The following is a 22,873-nucleotide window of genomic DNA, read 5'->3' as shown; positions in this document are numbered from 1 at the left end:
TGGGGCCCCTGTGTGCTTGCCGAAACTCAAAAAAGCCTATGAAAAAGGTACCAGGGGCATCTCATGGGGCCCCCTACTGACCCCGGGCCCTCGGGCAGTGCCCGAGTTTTACAAATGATCAGTCCGCCCCTGCCCCTAAGCCTTCACATTATGAACGGGGGGGGGGGGGCACAGTTTGGCATCTTGGTCCCGGCACTGGGAGGGCAATATTTAGGCGGGGGTGTCACACGGTCACCGGCCCAGTAATCCAGAGTTACTTCCATGATTGGACGACGTGTAATAACTGTGTTGTATCTCTTACCTTTCTCTCTTCATTTTCCTTCTAGACGGAATCAGATGAATAATAGAAGAATCTGTTGCCAATACAAATGGCCGTCCACAATGGGAGCCTGCTGAACGTTCTGCCCTTCCATCGGTAAGACAACACGGGTTGTACGAAATATCTGAGGATTTCCTTCCCTCCTCCAACCTGTTCTCAGATCTCATTCATCTTTATTTGGGGGTTGTGACTCCATTTGCACAGCTTAATCCAACCATTATGGATGATGTCAAGGCAGATGCTGATTGTCCAAGAACAGGATGGGAGGTGTAAAGTTTGTAGAACCATCCCATCCTTGGTGTCATTGGAATCCGCATTGGTGTGGATCATTCAAGTCACATGACTGAAGGTGTGAATTGTGGGCAGATCCCTGGGGCAGGCGTGTTAAAGGACATCATATGTGTAGAACTGATGGTGTTGAAGGGCCACACCCTGTTCTATGGTTACATAGTTAGTCTGGCTGAAAAAAGACAAAAGTCCATCCAGTTCAACCATTAACCACCTCCCGTCCGGCCGTTGTATATAAACGGTGGCAGTGCAGGGTCGGGTGACCGTTTATAAATGGCCCCTCCTCCCCCTGCTTGTGCGCGGTCCCTGGGAGCGCGCAGCACCACGATCCGGTGGCCACTGCGTCCTCCGGACACAGTGGAACACTGATCGTCATACGGGACCTCTGTGTGAGGTACCGATCATGTGATCACTGATTGGCCAATCAGTGATCACATGCAGAGTAGTAAGCAAGATGTCACTTCTGACATCATTGCTTATTTCGTGTGAAATCTGTGACTGATCACAGAGGTCACATGGTACAGGGCCATTCACAACAGCTTTGTACCATGTGACAAGCTGTGACCAATCACAGCTCACACAGTATTTCTCAATGGCTGCAGGAATGCAGCCAGACAGAAGGAGAAATGATTCCTCTTACAGCCTTTATGGGTGTAAAAGCAATCAGTGTAAAAAAAAAAATCTTCATCACCCCCCACAAGTAGTACAGTGTCACCATGGTAACTGTACTGCTAGGGTGACAGTATGTAAAAAAAAAACACATAAATAATAATATAAAAAAAAAAGTTTAAACATTATAATTTTTGGTTATAAACTCATTTGGGTTATTTTTTTTTTTTTACTAAAAAGATAACGGAATAAATTTTGGCTGAGATTTATGATGAAATAATATTTATTTGCACAATTTTATAAGAAAAACACTTTTTTTCAAACTTTTTGGACGTTTTCATATACATAGCAAAAAAAATAAAAATCCCAGCGGTGAATAAATACCACCAAAATACAGCTTTATCTGTCTCAAAAAAATGGTATACAATTCATATGGGTACAATGTTGCATGACCGCGCAATTGTCATTCAAAGTGTGATAGCACTGAAAGCTGAAAATTGGCCTGGACAGGAAGGGGGGGAAAGTGTCCGGACTGGAAGGGGGGGAAAGTGTCCGAACTGGAAGGGGGAGAAAGTGTCCGGACTGGAAGGGGGTGACAGTGTCCGGACTGGAAGGGGGGGAAGTGTCCGGACTGGAAGGGGGTAAAAGTGTCCGGACTGGAAGGGGATGAAAGTGTCCGGACTGGAAGGGGGGAAAGTGTCCGGACTGGAAGAGGGGGAAAGTGTCCGGACTGGAAGGGGGGGAAACTGTCCGGACTGGAAGGGGGGGAAGTGTCCGGACTGGAAGGGGGGAAAGTGTCCGGACTGGAAGGGGGGGAAAGTGTCCGGACTGGAAGGGGGGGAAAGTGTCCGGACTGGAAGGGGGGGAAAGTGTCCGGACTGGAAGGGGGTGAAAGTGTCCGGACTGGAAGGGGGGAAAGTGTCCGGACTGGAAGGGGGGGAAAGTGTCCGGACTGGAAGGGGGGGAAAGTGTCCGGACTGGAAGGGGGTAAAAGTGTCCGGACTGGAAGGGGTGAAAGTGTCCGGACTGGAAGGGGGGAAAGTGTCCGGACTGGAAGAGGGGGAAAGTGTCCGGACTGGAAGGGGGGTGTCAGGGATCTCCTCGATCCCTGCCGCGATGGTCCCGGCGCAGGCGCAGTGCACCGCCCTGTGCAGGGACACGGGCACTAGGTCCGGGCCGGCCGCGGCGTTCGAGTTCGCGCATGCGCAGTAGAAGCCGCGGCCGCCCGCTGGGCACCAATGGCAGCGCAGGGCGGGATATTTAAATGGCCCTGAGCTGTCATTCAGTGCCTTCTGGTCTTCCCTGCATCCTGTGAACCTGTGATCCTGTACCCCTTGTAAGTTTTGACCCGGATTGAACCTGACCTTGCTGCTTTCTCCTGCTCTGACCCTTGCTTTGCCTGACCTCTCTCCTGGATGCCCCCTATTGGATTTGACCTGCTGTTGCTGACCTGGCGTGTGACCCGACCATTCTATGCCCACTGCCTTGTACCTTGCCGTCCTCTCTGTTACCGACCCGGCCCGTCTGACCTTGCTCATCCATCCATCCATCCCTTGCAGTGGGGTCTTCCGACCTCCTCACATCAGACTCTTCCCCGTGGGAGCCCCTTGCGCATACTACTACCACTGACGGGCGCACCCAGTAGTCACGACCTGGTCTCAGGGAGCTCCAAGTCCATCCCCACCATCAGGGGCCCTGGTGAACAAGCACCCTGGGACTTAGATGCGCTGGGGACGCCTACTCAGTGGAGTGCTAGTAGTACCGCCGGGCGGTCCCTTACAGTACCAGAAGGCCATGACTGAGTCTAGAGGAGGTCCCTCGCCGCTGGAGGAGATCTGCAGGCACCTGTCTAATTTGACACAGACCGTATCGGCCCTGCAGGATAGATGTCAGCAGATTGAAACCCAATTCCAGACCTGCACTATATCCGTTCCCGTCCCACAGGCCGCGGTCCCCGCACCTCCAGCCGTAGCAGCCCCTGTGCTGGTGTCTGGGGCATCCGCACCACTCCCGGCGGCCGACCCCCGAGTACCCTTACCGGAACGTTTCCACGGGGACCGCACACGGTTCAGATCATTCTGCGAGTCCTGCCTCCTCTATTTTGAGCTACAACCCCGAACCTTCGTGACTGAATCCGTGAAGGTGGGGTTCGTCATCTCCCTCCTGCAGGGTGAACCCCAAGACTGGGCCCATCGATTACGGGGAAAAAATGACCCTCACCTCAGTTCGGTTGACAGTTTTTTTGATGCAATGGCCATCCTTTATGATGATCCGCAGCGGGCAGCTTCTGCTGAAGCTACTCTGTACACACTCCGGCAAGGCCGCCGAGCGGCGGAGGAGTACGCAGCTGAGTTTAGGCGGTGGATGGGGGATACTCGCTGGAACAAGTTCGCACTCCTGCATCAGTTCCGTGTTGGCCTATCAGACGGCCTGAAAGACGAGCTCGCCCGGGTGGAGGTACCTGAGACTTTAGAGGACTTAATAGCACTGACCATTAAAATTGACCGTAGACTGCGGGAACGCAGGTTTGAGAGGTCCGGCCAGGGTCATGGAAATCCCTGGGGATCATTTCAAGGTCCCAGTCAAACACCTAGGCCAATCATCCAAAACCGGCCACCTGGAGATATCCCTGAACCTATGCAACTCGGCCTGGCACGGCCTAAACTATCCCCAGAGGAACATCTGCGCAGACGATCCCAGAACCTGTGCCTCTATTGTGGCGAAGCTGGTCATATGGTACGTTCCTGCCCGCAGAAACTGAGTAAGTGCACCTCTTCTTCCTTATCCATTGGCAATGTTGGTCCATCCCAATACTTAGTGGTACCCCTTTCCTTTCAGCTTCCAGAAAGGACCGTGGAAGTATCGGCCATAATTGACTCTGGGGCATGCAGCTGCTTCTTGGATATTAATTTTGCTCACCAGCAGGGTATTCCCCTTCAATTGAAACAGAAGGGGTTCAATATTTATTTGGCCGACGGTTCCCGAATAAAATCGGGGGTAGTGAACCAGGAAACCCCCTCCATCACCACTGTCATTGCCGGCCAGCACCAGGAACTCCTCCGCCTGGATGCTATAGCTTCACCCCTCTTCCCAGTCATTCTGGGGCTCCCATGGTTACGGGCCCATAACCCCCAGATTGACTGGGAAACCGGAGTAATCACGTTCCCTTCCCCATACTGTCGGGTATACTGCCGCACTTCGGGCCCGGGGGCCCCCCAAATCCTCCTGTGCTCTGAGGGGGAAGCTGAATTAAAACAAGTAATCCCTGCAGTCTACCATGGGTTTCTAGATGTGTTCAGCAAACGGGGAGCCGATACTCTACCCCCCCACCGCCCTTATGACTGTCCCATTGACCTGTTACCCGGCTCAGAAATTCCTTTTGGGCGAATCTTCCCCCTTTCAGAGCCCGAATTGGGGGCCCTAAAGGAATATATCGAGGACAGCCTCCAGAAGGGGTTCATCCGCCACTCCACTTCACCGGCGGGGGCGGGAATCTTCTTTGTTGAAAAGAAAGACAAAACCTTAAGGCCATGTATCGATTACAGGGAATTGAACAGGGTCACGATAAAGAACCGTTACCCACTACCGTTAGTACCAGAGCTGTTCCAAAGTTTAAAGTCAGCAGTAGTTTTTACCAAGCTGGATCTGAGGGGGGCGTACAACTTGATTCGCATAAGGGAGGGGGACGAGTGGAAGACGGCCTTCCGCACCCGCTTCGGTCATTTTGAATATCTGGTCATGCCGTTCGGGTTGTGCAATGCTCCGGCCACTTTTCAACACTTTGTGAATGATATTTTTAGGGACTTTCTGGATGTCTTTGTGATCGTTTATTTAGACGACATTCTGATTTTTTCCCCGTCTCTGGGGGAACACAGAATACATGTAGCAAAAGTATTGGGGCGGTTGCGGCAGCATGGGTTGTACGCCAAGGCAGAGAAATGTTGTTTTGAACAATCCAGCATTGCCTTCTTGGGCCTGATTATCTCCACCGCGGGGGTCGCGATGGATCCCCAGAAGGTCGCTGCAATACTGGATTGGCCTGAACCCACAGACAGGAAGGGCGTCCAACGATTCATCGGCTTTGCAAATTTTTACCGGAAGTTCATCAAGAACTTCTCGGGTCTGGTCTCCCCCATTACTCAGCTAACCAAGCTGGGAACCCGATTCAGATGGACACCAGAAGCGCAGGGAGCTTTCGAAGCCTTGAAGAAGCTGTTCACTTCGGCACCCATTTTGGGTCACCCAGACGCCGCCCTGCCCTATATCTTGGAGGTAGATGCATCGGAGAATGCGGTAGGCTCCATCCTCTCCCAACGAAAAGGCACCAAGGAACTGCTCCACCCTGTAGCGTTCTTCTCACGGAAGCTTACCCCAGCGGAGAGGAACTATGATATCAGTGATCGAGAGCTACTAGCGATCAAAACGGCGTTAGAGGAATGGAGGTACCTGCTGGAAGGTGCGGTGCACCCCATCTTAATATTTACTGACCACAAGAACTTAGAGTATCTGAGAACTGCCAAGCGCCTACGCCCGCGACAGGCGAGATGGGCACTATTCTTTTCAAGATTCAACTTCCACATTACGTACCGGCCGGGATCAAAGAACACTAAGCCGGATGCGTTATCACGGATGTACGAAGACGCCAAGGAGATCCCAGTACACGACACCATCCTATCCTCGGGTAACTTCTTGGTCCTTCAGTCGGACCTTCGTTCCAGGCTAATGGAGGCATCCACAAACTTCTCTACCTCAGGCGGAGGGCCGCTCCAGAACAAGGGGGGACTCCTATGGAGGGAAGATCGAATTGTGGTGCCGGAAGAAGCCCGAACCCTGGTCTTGGGGCATTGCCACGACCACCCGATGGCGGGGCACTTTGGCCCAGAAAAGACCCTGGAACTTCTCCGACGCTCATTCTAGTGGCCAGACATGGCTAAGGATTGTAAGGGCTATGTAAGGTCCTGTGTCACCTGCCAGAAGAACAAGCCATCAAGAAACAAGGTTTGGGGTCTGCTGCGACCCTTACCTATTCCTGAACGGCCTTGGCAAAAGATCTCATTAGACTTTATAGTCGAGCTTCCGCCATCCCTAGACCACACGGCAATCCTGGTGGTCGTGGACCGCTTGTCCAAGATGGCCCACTTCATCCCGTTGAAGAAAACCCCCTCGGCGGCCGAGACCACGCGAGTCTTCATTCGTGAGGTAGTCAGGTTGCATGGGGTCCCCGAAGACATTGTCTCGGACCGAGGGGTCCAGTTCACGTCCAGATTCTGGAGGGCACTGTGCAAAGCCCTGGACATCAAATTATCTCTCTCCTCTGCGTTCCACCCTCAAACTAACGGTCAAACCGAAAGGACCAATCAGACCTTAGAGCAATACTTAAGATGCTATACTTCGTTTACTCAAGATGACTGGCTGCCACTTCTACCTCTAGCGGAATTTGCGTATAACAACGCCCGCCACTCAGCAACAGGGCAGTCCCCGTTCTTTGCCAACTATGGCTTTCACCCAGTCTTCCTCCCGGATTTGGTTTTGGAATGCCCAGTACCAGCAACACAAGATGTGGTAACGTTCTTCGCTGCGAACAATAAGAAGCTTCAAGAGGCCATCAGTCGGGCCCAGGAAGACTACAGGAAAGCATTCAACAGGAAACGGAGAGGAGATCTGGTATTGCGGCCTGGGGAGAAGGTTTGGCTGGCGACGTCCAATTTAAAGATGCTTTGCCCGTCAAAGAAATTGGGACCCAAATTTATAGGCCCCTTCTGCATTAAACGGATGGCTAACGAAGTAGCCTACGAACTCGTCCTTCCTGACACACTCAAGATCCACCCGGTCTTCCATGTGTCCCTGCTGAAGCCAGTGGTCCCAGATGCCTTCCCTGACCGGGAATCAAGACCCCCGGAAGCGGTAACGGTCGAGGGAGAAGAAGAGTTTGAGGTTGAAACAATCCTGAAGTGTCGAAGGAGGGGAGGCCAGACCCAATTCCTTATCAAATGGAAGGGCTATGGCCCTGAGGACAATTCCTGGGAACCAGCCCATAATGTCCATGCACCCAGACTTGTCCGGAGGTTTTTTCGCGATCACCCGTGGTGGAGAGATCGGGTGGGCATCCGGAGGCTGCCCGTAGGGGGGGGCAATGTCAGGGATCTCCTCAATCCCTGCCGCGATGGTCCCGGCGCAGGCGCAGTGCACCGCCCTGTGCAGGGACACGGGCACTAGGTCCGGGCCGGCCACGGCGTTCGAGTTCGCGCATGCGCAGTAGAAGCCGCGGCCGCCCGCTGGGCACCAATGGCAGCGCAGGGCGGGATATTTAAATGGCCCTGAGCTGTCATTCAGTGCCTTCTGGTCTTCCCTGCATCCTGTGAACCTGTGATCCTGTACCCCTTGTAAGTTTTGACCCGGATTGAACCTGACCTTGCTGCTTTCTCCTGCTCTGACCCTTGCTTTGCCTGACCTCTCTCCTGGATGCCCCCTATTGGATTTGACCTGCTGTTGCTGACCTGGCGTGTGACCCGACCATTCTATGCCCACTGCCTTGTACCTTGCCGTCCTCTCTGTTACCGACCCGGCCCGTCTGACCTTGCTCATCCATCCATCCATCCCTTGCAGTGGGGTCTTCCGACCTCCTCACATCAGACTCTTCCCCGTGGGAGCCCCTTGCGCATACTACTACCACTGACGGGCGCACCCAGTAGTCACGACCTGGTCTCAGGGAGCTCCAAGTCCATCCCCACCATCAGGGGCCCTGGTGAACAAGCACCCTGGGACTTAGATTCCGTGCGCTGGGGATGCCTATTCAGTGGAGTGCTAGTAGTACCGCCGGGCGGTCCCTTACAGGGGGGAAAGTGTCCGGACTGGAAGGGGGGGGAAGTGTCCGGACTGGAAGGGGTGGGAAAGTGTCTGGACTGGAAGAGGGGGGAAGTGTCCGGACTGGAAGGGGGGGAAAGTGTCTGGACTGGAAGAGGGGGGAAGTGTCCGGACTGGAAGGGGGGGGAAGTGTCCGGACTGGAAGGGGGGGGAAAGTGTCCAGACTGGAAGGGGATGAAAGTGTCCAGACTGGAAGGGGGTGAAAGTGTCCGGAATGGAAGGGGGGGGAAGTGTCCGGACTGGAAGGGGGGGAAAGTGTCTGGACTGGAAGAGGGGGGAAGTGTCCGGACTGGAAGGGGGGGAAAGTGTCCGGACTGGAAGGGGGGAAAGTGTCCGGACTGGAAGGGGGTGAAAGTGTCCGGACTGGAAGGGGGTGAAAGTGTCCGGACTGGAAGGGGGGGAAAGTGTCCGGACTGGAAGGGGGTGAAAGTGTCCGGACTGGAAGGGGGGGAAAGTGTCCGGACTGGAAGGGGGTGAAAGTGTCTAGACTGGAAGGGGGTGACAGTGTCTTGACTGGTAGGGGGTGAAAGTGTCCGGACTGGAAGGGGGGGGGGGAAGTGTCCAGACTGGAAGGGGGTGACAGTGTCTTGACTGGTAGGGGGTGAAAGTGTCCAGACTGGAAGGGTGTGACAGTGTCTTGACTGGTAGGGGGTGAAAGTGTCCGGACTGGAAGGGGGGGGGGGAAGTGTCCAGACTGGAAGGGGGTGACAGTGTCTTGACTGGTAGGGGGTGAAAGTGTCCGGACTGGAAGGGGGTGAAAGTGTCCGGACTGGAAGGGGGTGAAAGTGTCCGGACTGGAAGGGGGGGAAAGTGTCGGGACTGGAAGGGGGTGAAAGTGTCCGGACTGGAAGGGTGTGACAGTGTCTTGACTGGTAGGGGGTGAAAGTGTCCGGACTGGAAGGGGGTGAAAGTGTCCGGACTGGAAGGGGGGGAAAGTGTCTGGACTGGAAGAGGGGGGAAGTGTCCGGACTGGAAGGGGGGGAAAGTGTCCGGACTGGAAGGGGGGAAAGTGTCCGGACTGGAAGGGGGTGAAAGTGTCCGGACTGGAAGGGGGTGAAAGTGTCCGGACTGGAAGGGGGGGAAAGTGTCCGGACTGGAAGGGGGTGAAAGTGTCCGGACTGGAAGGGGGTGAAAGTGTCCGGACTGGAAGGGGGGGAAAGTGTCCGGACTGGAAGGGGGTGAAAGTGTCTAGACTGGAAGGGGGTGACAGTGTCTTGACTGGTAGGGGGTGAAAGTGTCCGGACTGGAAGGGGGGGGGGGAAGTGTCCAGACTGGAAGGGGGTGACAGTGTCTTGACTGGTAGGGGGTGAAAGTGTCCGGACTGGAAGGGTGTGACAGTGTCTTGACTGGTAGGGGGTGAAAGTGTCCGGACTGGAAGGGGGGGGGGGAAGTGTCCAGACTGGAAGGGGGTGACAGTGTCTTGACTGGTAGGGGGTGAAAGTGTCCGGACTGGAAGGGGGTGAAAGTGTCTGGACTGGAAGGGGGTGAAAGTGTCCGGACTGGAAGGGGGGGAAAGTGTCGGGACTGGAAGGGGGTGAAAGTGTCCGGACTGGAAGGGTGTGACAGTGTCTTGACTGGTAGGGGGTGAAAGTGTCCGGACTGGAAGGGGGTGAAAGTGTCTGGACTGGAAGGGGGTGAAAGTGTCCGGACTGGAAGGGGGTGAAAGTGTCTGGACTGGAAGGGGGGGAAAGTGTCGGGACTGGAAGGGGGTAAAAGTGTCCGGACTGGAAGGGGGTGAAAGTGTCCGGACTGGAAGGGGGTGAAAGTGTCCGGACTGGAAGGGGGTGAAAGTGTCCGGACTGGAAGGGGGGAAAGTGTCCGGACTGGAAGGGGGTGAAAGTGTCCGGACTGGAAGGGGGGGAAAGTGTCTTGACTGGAAGGGGGGGAAAGTGTCTTGACTGGAAGGGGGTGAAAGTGTCCGGACTGGAAGGGGGTGAAAGTGTCCGGACTGGAAGGGGGTGAAAGTGTCCGGACTGGAAGGGGGGGAAAGTGTCGGGACTGGAAGGGGGTGAAAGTGTCCGGACTGGAAGGGGGGGAAAGTGTCCGGACTGGAAGGGGGGGAAAGTGTCGGGACTGGAAGGGGGTGAAAGTGTCCGGACTGGAAGGGGGGGAAAGTGTCGGGACTGGAAGGGGGTGAAAGTGTCCGGACTGGAAGGGGGTGACAGTGTCTTGACTGGTAGGGGGTGAAAGTGTCCGGACTGGAAGGGGGTGAAAGTGTCTGGACTGGAAGGGGGGGAAAGTGTCCGGACTGGAAGGGGGTGAAAGTGTCTGGACTGGAAGGGGGGGAAAGTGTCGGGACTGGAAGGGGGTAAAAGTGTCCGGACTGGAAGGGGGTGAAAGTGTCCGGACTGGAAGGGGGTGAAAGTGTCCGGACTGGAAGGGGGTGAAAGTGTCTTGACTGGAAGGGGGTGAAAGTGTCCGGACTGGAAGGGGGGGAAAGTGTCCGGACTGGAAGGGGGTGAAAGTGTCCGGAGTGGAAGGGGGGGAAAGTGTCCGGACTGGAAGGGTGGGAAAGTGTCGGGACTAGAAGGGGGTAAAAGTGTCCGGACTTGAAGTGGTCAAAAAAAAAAAAAAGTTATAATCCTCCACCCACAGTTGATCCACAGGAATGCAAAAAACCCATCAAAGTACGATCCAATTGGCTCCTGCAGGGGAAAAATTCCTTCCTGATCCCCCGAGAGGCAATCGGATATTCTCTGGATCAACATTACCTATAAATGTTCAATGATGGTTGTTCCATGGATAGCTTCTCTCACACCAGTTGTCCTCCCTGTCCACAATGTCACCTCACCGTCCTCGAAAGAATGTCTTCATTCCATAAGGTGTAGGAGAACTGATGAGCCCTGACGTGTAGAATTTGTGCTCATTTGTCTGGCCATACATTTGTTGAGAGGTCGCCCCTTCTCTCCAACGTATAAGTCTTTGTATTTGTCACAAACCTGGTTGGAGGCCAAAGTAACAAGAGGGTTTCCCCCTGGCTAAGCTCCAAGCACCCCTGGAGGTGATGACAGGGAGTGCAGGGCTCAGAGAAGCACGGTTTGCCTGCAGGAGAATCCTCATGGTGACGTCTGGCTGGAGAGTTGCTGGATAGGATGTCCAGATGGTCAGCTGTAGTATTGGAGCCACTAGTGGTGGTGCAGGCCGGGGACAGCAGCAGGAGGTAGGTAGTATCCGTGACAGGCAAAAGGTCGGGCTGGCAGAGCAGAACTGAAGGGAAGCAGTCAGGATCACAGCCAAGGTCAAACTCAAGCAGGCATGGTAGCAGGAGCATCGTCAAGACAGAGCCAGGGTCATGCACAGGAGGGAGATGCGTGGTCTAAAGAGTGGTCAGGAGAGCAGGTTAGGGTCATACCCGAGCAATCAGAGGAGGCAGAGTCCATAAGAGTGAGCCAAGTTCAGAACCAGGAATCAGGTAGAAGGTGGGTCCACAAGCAAGCTGGGTCAGTAATGGGAAGTCCAAGGAACACATGAAACACAAGAACACAGAGGAACCGAAGATCAACCAGCAATCTCTGAATGTTGTTGTCCTCCTTATAAAGCGTGTTTGGCACCAGTCTTGGATGAGGACATGTGCGGGTGTGCACCAGTGTACATCCATGCATCGGCGTGTGTGACGGGAGACACTTTGGGTGGGGGGCCCATGGAACACAGCTCACTTTGGAGAGGTGAGGAGACCCCTGTCTCAGCTCCCCATATCCCTCTTATGTGTAAATCACCCTGTGCCTGTTAGGGGTACAGGGTGATCTGTCCTAATATTGGGTGGGCTTTGTCTCAGACTGTGTAGACATGTTTAGGAGATAGTGGGGGGTGTCTCCAGCAGCCCTCCCTCCTGATGGAACTGCTGGTATGACATTTGAATACCTGTGGGTCTCTTGTTACTAAATGTAGATTGCCTCGCCCTGTGTTATTATGCAGGGAGGGGGGATTGTCCCCTGAGTGTATATATCTTGTATCTGTGTTCAAATAATGTAGTCTACTTCCTGGTTCACTTTGAAACTGATGTCATCTAATCTCATATGGCCGGCTGTGGTGTCTGTTGTCGGTGTTTGGACGGGGAAGCTGTAGTCTAATGGAAGTACTCAGCACAGTCTGGGTCGGTTCCGTTACAGCGTGCATTCCCAATACGCCTGCGTGCATTCCTGTGCAAACGAGCACGGCCATGCAGGGTACCGGCACGGCCATGCAGGGTACCGGCAATGGTGCCAGGTCTTTACTTCAGCGCTCACACACCAAGTAGCTCCCTGACAGTATTCCCCACTACGCTGCACAGTATATATCAAGTCACTTCCTTCGTGTTGGGTGTCGGGTCTTCTGGATTTCCATCATCTGTCTCAGTGTATTGCTGGGATGGAAGGACACACGGATAAGATGTTTGTCAAGGATCCTTCAGTGTTTTCTCTGGCACTCCGGCTACATGCAGGATGATTATATTACTTTGTGTGTTCTGCGTCTCCCTCGATGGTTATGTGTTTTTACTTGACTTGTAGACAGGGGCGGAATGACAACTCATGGGGCCCCTGTGTCCTTGCCCAAACTCAAAAAAGCCTATGAAAAAGGTACCAGGGGCATCTCATGGGGCCCCCTACTGACCCCGGGCCCCCCGGGCAGTGCCTGAGTTTCCAAATGGTCAGTCCACCCCTGGTTGGGTCTTTGTGTTGGGTATATGTGTTGGGTCTTGATGTTGGGTCTTTAGGTTGGGTATTTGTGTTGATCTTATGATGGGTATTTCAGTTGTGTCTTTATGTTGGGTCTTTGTGTTGGGTCTTTGTGTTGGGTCTTGATGTTGGGTCTTTATGTTGGGTCTTTGTGTTTGGTGTTTGCATTGGGTCTTTGTGTTGGCTCTTTATGTTGGGTCTTGAGGTTGGGTCTTTATGTTGGGTCTTTGTGTTGGGTCTTTGTGTTGGGTCTTTATGTTGGGTCTTTGTGTTGGGTCTTTATGTTGGGTCTTTATGTTGGGTCTTTGTGTTTGGTGTTTGCGTTGGGTCTTTGCGTTGGGTCTTTGCATTGGGTCTATTTGTTGGGTCTTTGTGTTGGGTCTTTGTGTTGGCTCTTTATGTTGGGTCTTTGTGTTGGGTCTTTGTGTTGGGTCTTGATGTTGGGTCTTTATGTTGGGTCTTTGTGTTGGGTCTTTATGTTGGGTCTTTGTGTTGGGTCTTTGTGTTGGGTCTTTATGTTGGGTCTTTATGTTGGGTCTTTGTGTTTGGTGTTTGCGTTGGGTCTTTGCATTGGGTCTTTGTGTTGGCTCTTTATGTTGGGTCTTGAGGTTGGGTCTTTATGTTGGGTCTTTGTGTTGGGTCTTTGTGTTGGGTCTTTATGTTGGGTCTTTGTGTTGGGTCTTTATGTTGGGTCTTTGTGTTGGGTCTTTATGTTGGGTCTTTATGTTGGGTCTTTGTGTTTGGTCTTTGCGTTGGGTCTTTGCGTTGGGTCTTTGCATTGGGTCTATTTGTTGGGTCTTTGTGTTGGGTCTTTGTGTTGGCTCTTTATGTTGGGTCTTTGTGTTGGGTCTTTGTGTTGGGTCTTGATGTTGGGTCTTTATGTTGGGTCTTTGTGTTGGGTCTTTATGTTGGGTCTTTGTGTTGGGTCTTTGTGTTGGGTCTTTATGTTGGGTCTTTATGTTGGGTCTTTGTGTTTGGTGTTTGCGTTGGGTCTTTGCGTTGGGTCTTTGCATTGGGTCTATTTGTTGGGTCTTTGTGTTGGGTCTTTGTGTTGGCTCTTTATGTTGGGTCTTTGTGTTGGGTCTTTGTGTTGGGTCTTGATGTTGGGTCTTGATGTGGGGTCTTGATGTTGGGTCTTTATGTTGGGTCTTTGTGTTGGGTCTTTGTGTTGGGTATATGTGTTGGGTCTTGATGTTGGGTCTTTAGGTTGGGTATTTGTGTTGATCTTATGATGGGTATTTCAGTTGTGTCTTTATGTTGGGTCTTTGTGTTGGGTCTTGATGTTGGGTCTTTGTGTTGGGTCTTTGTGTTGGGTCTTTGTGTTGGGTCTTTATGTTGGGTCTTTGTGTTTGGTGTTTGCGTTGGGTCTTTGCGTTGGGTCTTTGCATTGGGTCTATTTGTTGGGTCTTTGTATTGGGTCTTTGTGTTGGCTCTTTATGTTGGGTCTTTGTGTTGGGTCTTTGTGTTGGGTATTTGTGTTGGGTCTTGATGTTGGGTCTTGATGTGGGGTCTTGATGTTGGGTCTTTATGTTGGGTCTTTATGTTGGGTATTTGTCTTGACCCCGGGCCTCCGGGCAGTGCCCAAGTTTCCAAATGGTCAGTCCGCCCCTGCTTGTAGATGTTTTACCTACACCATGATCTGGTAGGCATACCTTGACCTGGATAAATGACATTGTTTCCCTCTCCTTCTCCTTTGACTCCTGTGCATGTTGTTGATATTTTGAAATGTCAGAAATTCATATGATGCAAAAGCTTCCAACTCCTCTCAGACCTGCTCAGAAAATCAAACCCCAGTGGAAGAAACACACAGGATAGTCTAAGACGCAATAAATTCATAGATTTGTTCTAAACAGGTACATGAATCTGGGGCACACGCCACGTGCGGCAGCATGCAGAGACCGGAGTGTCCATGTGGATGCAGCTGTCAGACAATACAGCAGCCAGGGAATTTTGGTAGCCTGCCATTTTTATTGACAGCAGTCAGTGGGCGGACTCATATCCTTTAGACAACCTGCTATTGGCTGGACAATCTGCCCACTGCCTGCTGTCAATGATGAGGAGAGAGCAGAACTGATAGGGAACTAGTGTCTCAGCTTGTCCATCAGCCTCCACCCACTCTCAGCATCACTGGTTGCTAGGTGGCTGTCGGCAGTGAAGTCAAAAGCATCCTTAGCAACCAGTGAAAGCCACGGAGGGGAGGGGGTAGTGGCAACAAACATGCAGCCTGTTACACAGCGTACAGAGATAGGCACTCTGCCTGTCTCTGTATGCCAGCTTAGAGTTGGTCATACTCCCCTCAAGTTTTGATATCTCTAAGTTGGAGGTATTCCATTTTGAATTTGGTGCACTGGTAGCGCCACTGTGCCGCTCTTAACCACTTGCTGACCAATGTGCATAACAAAACGTTCTGTCCCAATGGATGATGTCCGATGTGGAGGGAAGTCCTGGCTATGTGTTTGAGGGGGTTCTTGCCTTTTTTTCAAGCCTCATGTTATACGGCTTGACAGAGAGGCCGGAACTCCTAGGACCGCATAGCCTGAGCCCTAGAACATCCTCTGGCGTTTGACATAGTCCTTTGGGTTCCTCTGGAGTCTCCTTGCAACCAAACAGTGCTCTGAACCCCCTAGGCCTACCCAGCCAGCAGCAGTGCTGCACAGTCCCTGGACTGGATGGCTCTGCTGCTGGGTCCCCTGGAGGTCCTTATGCTCCGCATGCCTTCACAAACTTACTGAGTTGCCAATTAGTTTTTATCACACAATCGATGTTTCATTGCTGTACTTAGATGGCGCCCTCCACTGTGTGCGTGTTTATGTCTCGATTCAGGGGTCTCTTCCATCTCTCTGGGGTTGCTGCATCTTGTGAAAGGAAGGTTATCGGAGTCAACCCCTGACATACCTGGTACAGACGGGTTTATTGGGTGCATGGTTGTGCCTCCCAGTGTGCCATAAAGAGTGAGATCCGGACTCTTTATGCTCTAAGTATCAAATTTCAAAAGTTTTTCAACCATTCCTCTTCAGAGGTGAACAGTCATCCCCATCCTTCACTTCACTTCACCCCCATCTACCCTCCTCCACCGGCTGTCATGTCTGCAGATGATAGTTCACTGAAACCCGAACGAAGCTGCTGTAGGGAATATTGTGTGTCGGTGACGCCGTACATTACCGCCTCCTGGTTACACCGATGTGCCAACACCTCCGCGCTGCTACTGATCTGGGAAATGGCATTGGTGATATTTGTGTAGAGCGCAGTTTATATTATTGTCTGTTCATATGGAAGCGATAACACTTGTGATGCAACAACAAAGTGCTGCATGACTGTCATGTGCTGAAAAATAGCAAAATATAATCTTAAATCTGATCTCTGGCTTCCCCTTCAGTCTTGCACAGGTGTCCTGGCTCCTCCCCTTCATTATTGTACAGGTGCACCGGCCCCTCCCCTTCAGTCTTGCACAGGTGTATCGGCTCCTCCCCTTCATTATTGTACAGGTGCACCGGCCCCTCCCCTTCAGTCTTGCACAGGTGCACCGGCTCATCCCCTTTAGTCTTGCACAGGTGTACCGGCTCCTCCCCTTCAGTCTTGAACAGGTGTACTAGCTCCTCCCCTTCATTATTATATAGGCGCACCGGCTCGTCCCCTTTAGTCTTGCACAGGTGTACCGGCTCCTCCCCTTCAGTCTTGCACAGGTGTACCGGCTCCTCCCTTTCAGTATTCCACAGGTGTACTTGCTCCTCCCCTCCAGTTTTGCACAGGTGTACTGGCTCCTCCCCTCCAGTCTTGCACAGGTGTACCGGCTCCTCCCCTTCAGTCTTGCACAGGTGTCCCGGCTCCTCCCCTTCATTATTGTACAGGTGCACCAGCCCCTCTCCTTCAGTCTTGCACAGGTGTACTGACTCCTCCCCTTCAGTCTTGCACAGGTGTACCGGATCCTCCCCTTCAGTCTGGCACAGGTGTACCTGCTCCTCCCCTTCAGTCTTGCACAGGTGTCCCGGCTCCTCCCCTTCAGTCTTGCACAGGTGTACCGGCTCCTCCCCTTCAGTCTTGCACAGGTGTACCGGCTCCTCCCCTTCAGTCTTGCACAGGTGTACCGGCTCCTCCCCTGGACTGGAATGTCTTCCTATGATGTCACTGCACATGGGGAGCTTCTCACAATGTGAATTAGAGGCTGCAGCAAGTCAGATAGAGCTCCGCCTCATTTCCTGTATGGAGGACGTCCGGTATCATCTAGCGGAGGAACCGGGAAAGGAAAAAGGATGAATTCATTTCAGTTTTAAATCTTATATGTCTCTTATAATCAGTAAAAAGATACATAAAATAATGAATGATATTTATTATTGATACTTCTATCCAGCTCAATAGATTACTTTAAACATCGATGTGTTTCTATATCACAAGATATAAATGTCTACTAATATCTACCAGAGGCATCACTGTGGATTGTTGATCCAGAAAGTATCCAATTGTCTCAGGGGATCAGGAGGAAAAGTTTCCTGGTTGCAACCATCTGGATCGTGTCTTATCTGCCTTCTTCTGGATCATGTCTTCTACTCCTTCTTCTGGATCGTGTCATGGGCCCCTGGGCAAAGTAATGCAGTGGAGACCCTATCAGTCTGCATCAGGTGTCCCCATCACAGTGTCTCCTTACATCAGGTGTCCCCATCACAGTGTCTCCTTACATCAGGTGTCCCCATCACAGTGTCTCCTTACATTAGGTGTCCCCATCACAGTGTCTCCTTACATTAGGTGTCCCCATCACAGTGTCTCCTTACAATAGGTGTCCCCATCACAGTGTCTCCTTACATTAGGTGTCCCCATCACAGTGTCTCCTTACATTAGGTGTCCCCATCACAGTGTTTCCATCCATAAGGTGTCCCAGGGGCGGGCTGACAACTCATGGGGCCCCCGGGCAATAGGTGATCATGGGGCCCCTGTGTCCTTCCTCAAACTCAAAAAAGTCTATGAAAAAGGTACCAGGGGCATCTCATGGGGCCCCCCACTGACCCCGGGCCCTCGGGCAGTGCCCAAGTTTCCAAATGGTCAGTCTGCCCCTGAGGTGTCCCCATCACCGTGTCCCCATCCATCAGGTGCCCCCATCACAGTGTCCCCATCCATCAGGTGCCCCCATCACAGTGTCCCCATCCATCAGGTGTCCCCATCACTGTGTCCCCATCCATCAGGTGTCCCCATCCATCAGGTGTCCCCATCCATCAGGTGTCCCCATCACTGTGTCCCCATCCATCAGGTGTCCCCATCCATCAGGTGTCCCCATCACTGTGTCCCCATCCATCAGGTGTCCCCATCCATCAGGTGTCCCCATCCATCATGTGTCCCTGACATCAGAGTTGTGCTCCTCTCCCCCTTGTATTCACAGATCCCAAGTGCTGTTTCCTTCTTGAATGAAGTCATCTCCTCCTTACTCCCCCGTGCTGAGACTGAGGTGAGTAACTCGAAGTCAGTCCCATTGCGGCCTCACTTACGCCTCCTGCAGGTGGGAGGAGAAAGCTGAATTCTTCCTCCAGCATCAGCCAACTGCTTGTTCTTACTGGAGGAACAGTCACTCCTGTCAAAGAAAATCGGCACAAGCGGCCGAACCACCAGTGCAACCCCAACACAGCGCCTTGGTTTACCCCTTGTCCTACCCCTGATCATGGGGCCCCCATGCACCTGGGGCCCCTGGGCAGTGCCCAGTCCTGCCTCTGGATCTTGTCTTATTTGCCTTCCTCTGGATAAGCTGTGTGTCCAAGTTCAGCCCTTTTTTTTACTGATTTTATTCTTCTGATTGATTTTGATGTGACTTCCCCCCCCCCCCCCCAGACTATATGAGTATATAGACACCATCCTCTTCAAGGTTCTGTCTGGAAGGCAGAGGCTGGACTTGCTGAGACTTGTAGTTCATCAGCAGCTGCAGAGAGGGACAGTAACAGACTAAAGAAGATCCGTCTTCCCAACGGCAATGACATTTTCTGGTCTGGATGTGAGAATTGGAAATGCGCTTTAATACAACACATCCCGAACGTGTCACCGGAGAGCGGCTTCTATCCAGAGCTGGGATCAGTGTGCCCAATGGGGGGGGGGGGGGATTATTTGCATTTCATCATCTTCTATCCTTAAAGAGGAACTCTACTCCAACTAAGAGCTTATTGTGGACCTTCAGCCATTAAAGTAACTTTCTTCCTTTTGGCTCCTCCCCCTTCCCACTCCGATAATTGGAGCGTATTACTTTCCTTTTAAATGCATTCTGAAGTTTTTTATTGCTGCACTTTCCTCTTCCCTCTAGGTGAGGATGACGTTGTCTCCTGGGATGTCTACGTAACGTACAGGGGCAAACTGACCATTCGAGTACTCGGGCAGTGCCCGAGGGCCCGGGTTCAGTAGGGGGCCCCATGTAATGCCTCTGGTACCTTTTTATAGGCTTTTTTGAGTGTGGGCAAGGACACAGGGGCCCCATGACCCCCTATTGCCTGGGGCCCCATGAGTTGTCAGTCTTCCCCTGGTAACGTACATATATATACATACAATATTGCCCCAAGTATTGGGCCGCCGGACTTCCCACACACATGACCTTTAATGGCCCCCCAGTCTTAGTCCGTAGGGTTCAATATTGAGTTGGCCCCGCCCTTTCCACGCACATGACCTTTAATGGCCCCCCAGTCTTAGTCCGTAGGGTTCAACATTGAGTTGGCCCCGCCCTTTCCACACACATGACCGTTAATGGCACCCCCAGTCTTAGTCCGTAGGGTTCAATATTGAGTTGGCCCCGCCCTTTCCACACACATGACCTTTAATGGCCCCCCAGTCTTAGTCCGTAGGGTTCAATATTGAGTTGGCCCCGCCCTTTCCACGCACATGACCTTTAATGGCCCCCCAGTCTTAGTCCGTAGGGTTCAACATTGAGTTGGCCCCGCCCTTTCCACACACATGACCGTTAATGGCACCCCCAGTCTTAGTCCGTAGGGTTCAATATTGAGTTGGCCCCGCCCTTTCCACGCACATGACCTTTAATGGCCCCCCAGTCTTAGTCCGTAGGGTTCAATATTGAGTTGGCCCCGCCCTTTCCACACACATGACCTTTAATGGCCCCCCAGTCTTAGTCCGTAGGGTTCAACATTGAGTTGGCCCCGCCCTTTCCACACACATGACCGTTAATGGCACCCCCAGTCTTAGTCCGTAGGGTTCAATATTGAGTTGGCCCCGCCCTTTCCAGCTATAACAGCTTCAACTCTTCTGGGAAGGCCGTCCACAAGGTTTAGGAGGGTGTCTATGGGAAGGTTGGACCATTCTTCCAGAAGCACATTTGTCAGGTCAGGCACTGATGTCGGGGGAGGAGGCCTGGCTCACAGTCTCCGCTCTAATTCATCCCAAAGGTGTTCTATGGGGTTGAGGTCAGGACTCTGTGCAGGACAGTCAAGTTCCTCCACCCCAAACTGGCTCCTCCATGTCTTTATGGACCTTGCTTTGTGCACTGGTGCGCAGTCATGTTGGAACAGGAAGGGGCCATCCCCAAACTCTTCCCACAAAGTTGGGAGCATAAAATTGTCCAAAATGTCGCCTTAAGAGTTCCCTTCACTGGAACTAGGGGGCCAAGCCCAACCCCTGAAAACCACCCCCACACCATAATCCCCCCTCCACCAAACTTTACACTTGGCACAATGCAGTCAGGCAAGTACCGTTCTCCTGGCATCTGCCAAACCCAGACACGTCCATCGGATGGCCAGACAGAGAAGCGTGATTGGTCCCTCCAGAGAACACGTCTCCTCTGCTCTAGAGTCCAGTGGCAGTGTGCTTTACACCACGGCATCCGACGCTTTGCATTGCACTTGGTGATGGAAGGCTTGGATGCAGCTGCTCGGCCATGGAAACCCATTCCATGAAGCTCTCTATGCACTGTTGTTGGGCTCATCTGAGGGCCACACCAAGTTTGGAGGTCTTTAGCTATTGACTCTGCAGACAGTTGGCGACTTCTGCGCACTGTGCGCTTCAGCATGCGCTGACCCCGCCCTGTCATGTGACGTGGCCTACCACTTGGTGGCTCTTGAGAGCGACCCATTCTTTCACCAAAGTTTGTAGAAGCAGTCTGCATGCCTAGGGGCTTGATTGTATACACCTGTGTCCATGGAGGGGATTGGAATACCTGAATCACATGATATGGAGGGGATTGGAACACCTGAATCACATGAAATGGAGGGGATTGGAACACCTGAATCACATGATATGGAGGGGATTGGAACACCTGAATCACATGATATGGAGGGGATTGGAACACCTGAATCACATGATATGAAGGGGAATGGAACACCTGAATCACATGATATGGAGGGGATTGGAACACCTGAATCACATGATATGGAGTGGATTGGAGCACCTGAATCACATGATTGGGAGGGGATTGGAACACTTGAATCACATGATTGGGAGGGGATTGGAACACCTGAATCACATGATATGGAGGGGATTGGAAAACCTAATCACATGATATGGAGGGGATTGGAATACCTGAATCACATGATATGGAGTATGGAGGGGATTGGAACACCTGAATCACATGATATGGAGGGGATTGGAACACCTGAATCACATGATATGGAGTGGATTGGAGCACCTGAATCACATGATTGGGAGGGGATTGGAACACTTGAATCACATGATTGGGAGGGGATTGGAACACCTGAATCACATGATATGGAGGGGATTGGAAAACCTAATCACATGATATGGAGGGGATTGGAATACCTGAATCACATGATATGGAGTATGGAGGGGATTGGAACACCTGAATCACATGATATGGAGGGGATTGGAATACCTGAATCACATGATACGGAGTGGATTGGAGCACCTGAATCACATGATTGGGAGGGGATTGGAACACTTGAATCACATGATTGGGAGGGGATTGGAACACCTGAATCACATGATATGGAGGGGATTGGAAAACCTGAATCACATGATTGGGAGGGGATTGGAACACCTGAATCACATGATATGGAGGGGATTGGAAAACCTGAATCACATGATATGGAGGGGATTGGAACACCTGAATCACATGATATGGAGGGGACAATACTTTTGGCAATAAAGTGTATCTTAGGGGGCAGGTTTACTGATGAAAGCCCGTCATGGGATGAGGGATGGGAGAAGGTTTAGGATTTGTTAGTTCTAGACTGGAATTTGTGAATTAGTTCCTCATCCTGAAATAAAAAAACCTGACGAGATTTAGAAAACGTTGTCACCCTCGAAGGTCCTCCTTACACCGACCGTCGCCATGTCATATCGGTGGTGGGATCGTAGTATGAATGGGCATCTGGTGACTGACATAGAAGAACAGCGAAGCACAGTCACTAGTCATCAGCACCCAGTAAGCAGCAGAGCCGTCCTATGTCATTAGTGGAACAGACTGGAAAGAGAAGATAATTAATAACATAATGCGGCCGTGTGATCCAATTATCTGAAATGAGTTTCAGTCCAAACATCCTTGTTAGAATATTCTGTATTAATGAATGTGACGGAGCGCCGGCACCTCTGCGCCCCCATCTATTACACCGCCGGCTCTATGAATACCATGTCACAGGTTACCCGGCTGAACCAGCTGAGGCGCCATTGAAGTGCCCGCCTATCCGCTGCGTCCCCATTCCCGGATTCCCAGAGAAGAGATCGGGAGATGCAAATAATAGACAATCATCCTCTTGTCTGCGAATAAAGAGACCCATTTATCGTCACCAAATCCATCAATGAGGGAGAGAGACACATATTACCAGTGCAGGCGCCGAACATTATTTGTGTTTATTATTTACAGCTCTGACATATACCGCAGCGCTGTACAGAGAACACGGAGCCGGTCCCATCAGTCTCTGTACCAGAGGAGCTTACACTCTAATGTCCCCTCCCCCACAGTCACATCAGTCTCTGTACCAGAGGAGCTTACACTCTAATGTCCCCTCCCCCACAGTCCCATCAGTCTCTGTACCAGAGGAGCTTACGCTCTAATGTCCCCTCCCCCACAGTCACATCAGTCTCTGTACCAGAGGAGCTTACACTCTAATGTCCCCTCCCCCCACAGTCCCATCCGCCTCTGTACCAGAGGAGCTTACACTCTAATGCCCCCTCCCCCACAGTCATACACAAGGTGATGATATTAATATGA

At 52.1% G+C, this 22,873-nt stretch overlaps 1 protein-coding gene across 4 annotated transcripts in view; it reads left to right on the top strand.

The window, feature by feature from the left end:
• The window catches only part of INSC (INSC spindle orientation adaptor protein), a 232,448-nt gene that overhangs the window by 73,602 nt on the left and 135,973 nt on the right, over window positions 1–22,873 (top strand). For all 4 annotated transcript variants that reach the window (XM_089662061.1, XM_089662064.1, XM_089662060.1 and 1 more), the window contains exon 2: window positions 327–415. In XM_089662061.1, coding sequence (XP_089518187.1) covers window positions 369–415 — 47 coding nt within the window. In that variant the 5' untranslated portion in view covers window positions 327–368. The remainder of the gene's footprint in view (window positions 1–326; window positions 416–22,873) is intronic.

Source organism: Staurois parvus, unplaced genomic scaffold (assembly GCF_062004578.1).
Source record: "Staurois parvus isolate SC_StPar_1 unplaced genomic scaffold, SC_StPar_1.0 ptg001421l, whole genome shotgun sequence".
Taxonomy (NCBI): Eukaryota; Metazoa; Chordata; class Amphibia; order Anura; family Ranidae; genus Staurois; species Staurois parvus.
This window is presented reverse-complemented; position numbering and strand designations above follow the sequence as displayed.